The sequence below is a fragment of the Triturus cristatus genome, chromosome 6 (genome assembly GCF_964204655.1).
Source record: "Triturus cristatus chromosome 6, aTriCri1.1, whole genome shotgun sequence".
Taxonomy (NCBI): Eukaryota; Metazoa; Chordata; class Amphibia; order Caudata; family Salamandridae; genus Triturus; species Triturus cristatus.
This window is the reverse complement of record NC_140589.1, coordinates 927,527,876-927,537,179: the sequence shown is the minus strand read 5'-3', so window position 1 is coordinate 927,537,179 and position 9,304 is coordinate 927,527,876. Positions and strand designations below refer to the sequence as shown.

The 9,304-nt window shown below is 42.7% G+C and overlaps 1 protein-coding gene across 2 annotated transcripts in view; it reads right to left on the bottom strand.

The window, feature by feature from the left end:
* Nucleotides 1–3,038: 3,038 nt before the first annotated feature.
* AHI1 (Abelson helper integration site 1) overlaps nucleotides 3,039–9,304 on the bottom strand; it is a 971,238-nt gene continuing 964,972 nt past the window's right edge. For both annotated transcript variants that reach the window (XM_085611599.1, XM_085611600.1), the window contains one exon: nucleotides 3,039–8,307. In XM_085611599.1, coding sequence (XP_085467725.1) covers nucleotides 8,070–8,307 — 238 coding nt within the window. In that variant the 3' untranslated portion in view covers nucleotides 3,039–8,069. The remainder of the gene's footprint in view (nucleotides 8,308–9,304) is intronic.

Below are 9,304 nucleotides of genomic sequence, written 5' to 3'. Positions count from 1 at the left end.
TTTCTAGTCACAACAGCATACCTGCCAACTCACATGGTGCCACCGTGTGACACACGATATCGGATCCCATCACACGGTGTCCCTGGTGAGGAGCCAATATCACACGGTGGCAGGGAAAACAAGCTGAAAACCACTGCAAATAGTGGTTTTCCAGCTCGTTTTCCAAGTCTTTGAACTGCCGACATCTATTAAGGGGTGTGAAAACACCCCAGGACATCGGCACCACATCCAGCTTTTCGTTATTTTGAGGAGGAGGGGGTTTGGGGGGTGGTAGGGTTCAAAATTACCTGCAGGTACTTTTCCGCACGAGGCCACCCCCCCCCCCTTCAAACCCCCGCATCACACAGTGAGATCGTTCTTCATGTTGGCAGGTATGCAACAGTCGCTTTCATTAGGCATGACACAGCATTGTCTCTCAGGCTTGAACTGGGAAGGAGGGTACCAACAGGAGTAGTTATCTTTGAAGCTACTGGAATGGCCTGTGCGTGAATCCCCTCTCAAACCTACGGAATGCCATTTCTAATCTACTACAGTCAAACGACACCTCCACTCTTTGGCAATATGTCCGACTCAATCTGCCGGCAATAACGTCAACATAACGGATTACGCTTGGTCCCCAAAGGACCCTCTTCTGCTCATTGTCGCAGCACCCCAGACAAATGGATCTATATATAAGTTATTAGATGCAGAGGGTTGGTCATGTACTTTCACCCTAGTTGGGTTACTCACACCACTTGCCTACGACCAGTCAGGAGACCTCCAAACAGGAGGCGGTATATTCTGGACAGGGTACCTTGCGGCCTTACCTGTTCAACAGCTGTCAGGGGCTACGGATGTTTGTGAACCTCTGCACTCATCTCTTGACTCCTCTTCCTGAGGACAAACTCTGACTTCACTTGTAGGGTAGTATCTTGACTGTACTGCCCTGTGGCTCAATGTGCATGTTTTAAATCCTTAGTATTGAAGCCTAAATCATTTGAGATGAGGAAATGGAAAAACAGAGTGAAAAATAATAAAAACAAAACCAGGAGACTATAAGAGCACAACAACACATGCATACTAATATATGCAAAAAACTAACTATTTATGATGCACACTCGCATGGCCGAGGTACATGTATGATGCTTGAGAGCACACATAGGACCAGGCACAGTAGGCTCTATGAACAGCTTTATTGACAGTTACCTTTCTGTGTGAAACTGAACCTACTGGTTAAGAATGGGGCAAAGACATTTTACCTAAGAAGAAGCCGTGCTAAACTGAGTATGTTGTTAGTAAGCACATGCGCACAAGGTGGCACACTATAGAAAGGAATACATGTCATTTTTTGGCAACATCATACGTAGTCCATCGGTACCAAAATGTTAGAAGTTCTAAAGTTGACATGATACGAAATGTGTGCTCTAGATTTACCATCTGAGCTATAAAACCATTAAGAGGGAGAGATGTGTGTGAGAGTATAGAAAAGGCATACGAGAATGTGAGAGGAATGTAAGTTGCTCTGAAGATAAGGCAATCTTCTGGTCATCCAATTTTGTCATTTTTTATATACGACTTTATGCCTTAAGGCCATAAGGTGGATATTCATTAATGGACCAATCCCCAATGTTGTAGTGAGCACGACAAAGCATGAGTCCCAGAGGCAGGATGGAAAAGAATGTTCCTTGTGGACTCTGCTGTAGATTTGGGGTACCTTTCCATTAAACCGATCATCTGCTAAATCACTGCTCAGTTTTCCAACGTATTATAAGGCATGGGAGCAGTGGGTTCATTGCCAAAGTCCTAATCTTCAATTCAACTCAATAAATCTTTATTCAATCTTACAAAGATCATAAAAGCACAAGTGAAAACAGCACATTCATTGTCACAAAATACCAATCTTAGTCCAATACAATAGATAAAACCATTAAAAATTCAGCAATTCAGCAAATATAATACAGGACCAACAGCAGCCAACGAGCCCTATAGCCTCCCCTCCATTGATTTTCTACTGAGAATGGCCAACTTGAGAAAACCACATAGGGTAAAACAAATATTTCGGCTGTTTAAAATGTAAATATTTCTGAAAAGCTAAATTTCCCAATAAGGGTTTAGGACATAACTGGAAAAACTGACGATAAAAACCGCAACAAAAAAAAACCATAAAATGTAAAAGGGATTGTTCTGCCTTGTTGTTGCAAGGACAGGGGCGTAGTTCTTTGCCCTCTACACCTTCTGTTTCATAAAAGCATGTCGGGAGAGGGGCACTCTGCAACAGCAGTCGTAGCATTCTCAACTGGGCGGTTTAAAACAATGTAAACCATGCCCATCAGTGGCTGACCGTGTAGAAGCCATGGGTAACTGTGGGTTGTCCACGAACATAGAAACAGGTCAGACCCTCTATTTACATTTGAAGTGTGAGTGTCACCAAAGTTATCTGCGCACCAGCAAGGGCGACAACCCATGCCTGTCATATAACCAACCCTTTTCCCAATGAGGACTTCAAGTCATGGCTTTGTCCTCAATAAAAGGAAAGAAGAGGGTAGATTCATTCAAGAAAAAGCAGCTCATGTCCCAAAAGACAACGTTCTGGTCTATTTTTACACAGGTGGAAGTGAAACATTGGCAAAAAAAAAAAGATTGTAGAATTTCATAATGCTACGGCCTTCCGCATGCCCATAATAAACGGAAATTTAAGTGCAAAGACCTGATTGACTAGAGTCAGAAAGTAAATGTAAACCACAACTACAGAGGAAATGTCATTCATGGGGTACTAAAGAGGACAGGTTTATTTATATATTATGTTGGCCCTTAGCACATGTGCAAGGATCATACTGTATTACAGCTTGCGGTTACTGGCTAAGAAACGTCCACAGATCAATGCACAGGACTGTTAGTCTCACTTCTTTTTTCATCAGAAACGGGAAAAATTTGCACATACATGCACACCCTGTAAACTGATATCCTATTCCAAGTAAACTGATATCCTATTTCAAATTTCATTTATCTTTTTAAAGAATGAATTAAAGTTAAATATAAGAAAAAAACAAACGCAAAAATGTAAAAAGAATTTAGTTTATTATCTTAAATACAAGCATTTGAAATCAGGACCAATAAGTTACTGCAAATATTATTAGAAATATAGATCAGGTACAGTTACATGAATTAGATTTAAAAATATTTGACGTGACATGGCAAATCAAACTAATATTATACAAATACAAAATATAGGCTTGTGTATTTTTTATAGTAAAAACATTGTGTCAAAATACAGATGAATTTGCCAATCAATTTGCCAATGCGACTGCCAAAACAGCAACAATATAATGTTCTTATAGATTAGCGCACCTCTGTATAAAAACATTTCCTTCATTTGCTACAAAGGTACATTACAGGACAATGCACCTTCACTGTTGTATGCAAGAGTAGTTTTTGAGAACAATGCTGCAAATCTTTACATAGAAAAAAATATACATTGTATTAATCTCTTTTATTTAGTGCAAGAACAATGCCTCAAAGAAATAAGGTATTTATTTATGGTAGGGCTTTTTTGGATGGATACCCACCTTCGCATTGATTCCGTATACGAATCGCTTTCCAGGCCTCACACTGGATACATAATTGTGCAGGTTCAGCCACAGGTTCCCACAAGTCCAATGAAGTGAGGAGACTGAAGACGCCACGAGAGGCAGTGGTCAGTCCCACTATTATTGTAGCCGCTTCACAGAGTCGAAGGACAACATGTGGAGAAGCCAAGGTAAAGTACAAAAGTGGAAAATTAAAATGTAATCTTATTAGCAAACTGAATCGAAGGTGAGAATCTATCTGACAGAAACTGCGTACCATTGGAAAGAATGTTCATGAAGGTAGGTAAACCGTGCTTTTAATGAAAACTTCTGCACTGGACTCTGAGGTAAAGTTTTCTATTTGGGTTAGAACTTTTCTAGGATTAGCATCTCCAACGAGTAATGACAGCTCTGTCGCCCTTGTCTTTCTTTTCATTCTTTTTTTTCTCTAAGCTCCTGGTAGGATGAGGAGGACCACCTCTTGTTGCTTTTTATGCTTCTTATGTACCTCTTTCAACTCTAGATCGAAACTTGGAGCCGTCACTGAAGCTATGTGTAATTTGGTTCCTTGTGCCCTAATGACCTCTCTGGGTGCTTAAGCTGTGCCCTTTTCAAACGTACATTGAGCACTTTGCGCGAACTGCCATTTGTCCACTGCATTTTCCACATGGCTAAACCCAAGAATTCAAGAAGTGGAAACACCCCTAAAAAATAAGACTGACGGCAGAAAATAAAAATCTATGAAAAACAGATCAAAAACTTGGTGGCGTCAGACTGTACGTTTTTGACACACAGAAAAACAGGAACTAACGTCATCAGCTCTTGTGGAGCCTTCTGTTGACCCTCTACGTCACTTCTGATAAAGCTGAACAACATTAGCGGGCGCGAGCGGGGTGTCGTTGCAACAAAAAGATTGTGTTGCAGTTGGATACGAGAGAAGGGGTTTCAAACAAGGCACCTGGGCGAAGAAGTAGTCTAGTAGAAAAATAAAGTTGTGAACCTATTTCCCATGTTGGTTACAGAGAAGAGTATGCATTGCCTGAAAGCAAAAACTGTTTTGGCACCATGCAAAATAGAGAATATATTAAGCTTTTGTTGGGCTCCCGGCAAACTTCAAGTGCATCAAACCCAAGCCTCTGACAATGTCATTGCAGAGGGTAAATCACTGAAAGCATAGTATCACGATGATATATACAAGAGTTTGAGGCATGTTATTTTTAACGAATAAACACGACACTGAAATACACTTAGAACCCAGTTGACTGATTGATTTTACAATTTGCATTAAAATTTGAATAAAAATATAAAGCCACACCCAAGGTCTTGCCTTTTAAAGTTTCACACATCAATCACCAGAGGGTGACAGGTCCTTCTCACGTTTCAAACCAAAGCACGTTTGCTTTTTTAAGAGATTTAAATAAAAAAAAAAATGGACTGCTTGTCTTCGCTGCCTGCTGCTTCAGAGGAATCTAATTTGTACTGCCTCCAAATTCTGGCAAGGCAAGAGGGGCGAACGACGACAGCTAGCAAATATCCCAGCAAAATACACTGTGGTTGAAACATTTTCTACATTTGGTCAGACTAACTTTAAAAAAAAAAAGCCTTATTAATATTGTTTTCATAGCAGACAGGATCATTTGAACCATTATGTAGGTCTATTTCATCAAATACGATATGTTAAGCTACTTTTAAAATGATCTATTTCTGCCTTGTTCTTTTTTATTCACTGTTAAGAAACTGTTTTGTGCTTGTTTCCAAACTGGATATTAAATCAGCAAATATGTGCGTGCACTTTTTGTCTTTTTTTCCAGAGTGCGTCAAAATTCACTCCACTGTACCGTGCCCTACAAAAATATTTCACACACTTGCTTGTTCACGTTGCCAAAAAGTACCATTCACTCCATCACCTACCGCCTGTTAACATGGCATCAACCTATTGCTTCCACAGCATCACATTGTCTGGCCCCACTTATAGACTGAAAGCTAGGCACTAGTGTCAGAATTACAAGGATTACAGTTAGATTAGCAAATGTGCCCACTCAAGGTAATGGCCAGGCACTCTAGTGGGGATTGAGGTAGTGACATTCATCCAAAAAATGGTTTGATTAGAGAAACCTTGACATCATCATGGCACTGTTCCTGACGGAGCAAGCCACGCCTCAGAAATACTCGGCCACATGCCAACTGACCGGAAGCAAATGACGTTGCACTTACACATACAAGCAAAGTACCTGAATTCTGAAAAGGAAGTACGCATTAGTGTATATTTCCTGTGGGGTGTACATGGCGCCATCAGATATTCAAAGTCATCTGTTCTTGTACTTCAAAGCAGAACCTAAAGGTTATTGGACACAAAAATGTTGTGACAAATGACATCTTTTAGCTCTTTTATGTGGTTTTTCCTTTGTTCAATCAAGGTGGTCTTTACTTTAACAAAACCGAGCAGAACAAGATTCAGAACACTGTCCTGTTGGTAACTTCTTTGCTGGTAGGACCATGTGCTCCAACATTCCAGTGCTTGTCTTTCTGTATCTTCCTCTTTCAATGAGAACGTTCTACCCTCGGTGGATGGAATGTTCCATTAGCGTTCTACTCTTTCAGCATCTATTTGTACCAGTTGTTGCAGGTCAGCTCCCTCCTTATTGGCCCTCACAACAGGAGCGCGGACCTATAACTTAGTAGAGGGGCTTAACCAACCCATTTTGCCCTCGACATTGGGCTAAAATCCCATGATATTCGCTGCTTGGGTAAACTGGAGTCTCATAGCCCCCACAATGAACTAACAGCCATCTTAATTGCAGCCTGTCACACCATATTTGTTAAATCCGCAATCAGTTGTCTTTTGAACCTCCCTGTGTGCTGCAATCAAATCCTGGGGCCTAATCTGGAAAAAATTAACAATGCCCAGCATAAAAACTCTGAGCAAATTTTCCATCCAAGCAAATTAATGGGACAATGGTGCTTAAATATTTTGTTGAAACTTGTGATTACAAATAATATTTTCAGTGGATTTGAAGTGTTGGAAAAAATGCAGGAATGCTACATGAGAGGTCATATCCTTCACGCTGTCTCACATAACATTAAAGTGGCATGTACTTGCACGTGCACGCCTATGGCCTTGCAGATCACAGGTTTAACTTGGCTTTTCATCCGTCAGTGGTCGATAAATTGCATGCCGATAGTGTGGTATCACAACACTTTGCGAGTACAGCGCCTTGAGGAAACTCTGGCACACGTGATTTTACTCCCATTTTTTTTTCAGTCCGTGCCCATTGTAAGAAGGGGGAGAATTACGCTCGTTCGCGGTTTTAGGGTGGGGAATTTTCTGGAGGCCCTTACTGGGGAAATTTACGCCTTCAGGACTGTGCAATAGAGGTAAAATGTTGGGCAATATAATGCGAGAAAATGTGCACAATATTATTTACTATGCACCGCAAACGTAATCATTGAGCACAAAGAACAACCTGATCGATACCTGTCGCAAAAGGAATTTGCACCCGGATGTTTTTACGCGTTACAACAGCGCAACTTGTGTGGCCGACAGTGTTTAAAAATACTGAATGGAATTAGGGTGACCACACGTTCCGGTTTGGCCCGGACAGTCCAGGCACTTTCGTCTAAAACACACAAAAAATGTTCAGGTTTTAACTGAGGGTCGTTGAACCTGTACATTAATCACAGTGATGTGCAGTCCCACATATCAACCGGCTCCCAGGACCGGGGACCGAAGTTCCCTTCTTTAGACTCTCTTGCTGTGCTACCTCACCTTATTCAAGCAGCACAGGGGGGGATTTAAAGAGGTGTGGATCAGGGCTGCAGAGCCCATACATCAATGCCGGGCCCACCAGCAGCCGGACCCACCAGCAGCTGGACCCTGGAGCTTTTCACAGAACACGGAGGGAATGTGTGTGTGTGTGAAAGAGAGAGAGTTTTGCCCTGACACCTAAATGGACATTTAGTCCTATGTCTATGCCCCTCCCAGTTTTTCATTCTGAAAATCTGCTCACCCTAAGTGGAATAATTCTGACTGTAGCGTCTTAAAAAGGTTTTTTTCCGGAAAGAACCCCGCTCAGTGTTGTGAAGTGCCAGTAGTCTATTGCTTTAGTAACCGAACACAGGGAAGACGCTATTTTTTGGTGTTTGGTTAAACTCATAAAGCAGACCATGTTAACGAAACTGAAAAGAGACAAACAGACACATTCTGCATGTTTTCGGTCATTGTCACGGGTAACTACCGCTCGCGGCCCTGCATAGGGGGAGAAGGGCCTTAAAGTCAACAAAGAGCAAGCTGCTGCAAAACAAGCTGTCGACAACACCTGCCCTTGCCACCAAGAGAGCAACATGAGTTGCCACAGATATTCGAGAAAATGCATGTTCACCTACACGGATTCAGACGCCATTGTTAGCCACTTTAGCATCAGCCGTTTATTTCTCCTTGAACATAAGGGGTCTTCTTGGCGATGCTCAGCCATTTTAGAGAATGGCGCGTGGGCGCTGGTTTGTGACGAGATACCCAACCTGCGGTCATTCATTTCCGCGATAACTGTCTGGCTCAAAAGCGTTATTGGTAGTTCCAGCTGTGGCGTCGTTCTTCGGGGTTTTCCTTTTCTTCTTTTTAAATGGTGCTTCCTTGGTCATCCCGGACCCATTTTCAACCGCGGATGCAGTGCTGTGGGGCTCCTGTGGGCCAAGGGGCACTCCGTCCAAACTGCTGGCTGCCCATTCCACCCTCTGCATCTTCTTTACTTTCCTATTTGGTGCACTAGGACGAAAGAAAAGAAATATTGCTCAGTATGGCCGGTATGCTGTTCCAAATCTACAAACAAGATACAAGCAAGTACAGAAACATCGAATAAGCGAGGCGCCTGTCCTGTTTACATAACGTACGAGTGTACTTACCATCGGTAACGATGTATCTGGTAGAGACGATGTCTAGCCGCAGATTCCTTAACTTAGAATTATCCCCAGGCATCAGATTGGATCCGGAAACATATTTGCAGCAGCACCTCTGCGTGCTGGGGGACGGCGCCACACGACCCCGCCCCGAAATTCGACCACGGACGTGACGCCAGCGAGGTCATATAAGTCCCTCCCGGCGTACTGACGTCAGTTTTCTTCGGAGAAGCTTTTCCGCGGCACAACGCAGAGCCACCAACAAAACTATGAAAGTATGGGAACAGTGTGCGAAGGAGAAAAACTCCGTAAGACAAAGAAATCGGATGGTGCAGAACACCATCATAAAGGACAGTATCAGACTGTCTATTTACAAACAAAGAAGTAAAGGATAGAGCACATGCAAGGCTGTGAGAGACAACCCCGCAAAGCGAAGCATGAACCCTCCCCAGAGGCTGAGTAACAAGGAAAGAATATACAGACAGACACAGACAGACCGTTATAACATTGTAGAACTGTGTCGGCCAACAAGGGCGGAGCACAGAAAGGACCACAATCTACTGCGAGAAGGTATTACAAGAGTGGCACTTCCCCTATAGTAATGGAAAGCTGAAACACAGCCCAGCACATCCCAAAAGGATGACTGAACAGGAGACAAGATCCCCAAGTAGAAAGAGGAGGCGGGAGGGAGGGAAAGCAGTAGGAGAAGATCTCACACTGGAAGGACCAGGGTGTAGGAATGCAGAGGAAAGGAAGAAGAATCTTCCAGTGAAGGCGAGGCACAAAGCACCGCTCCACAGGAAGAGAAGCCACCTGGAGGAAGGTGGCTGCATATTGTAAATCATAAAAGTGTTGCATTAAATTGA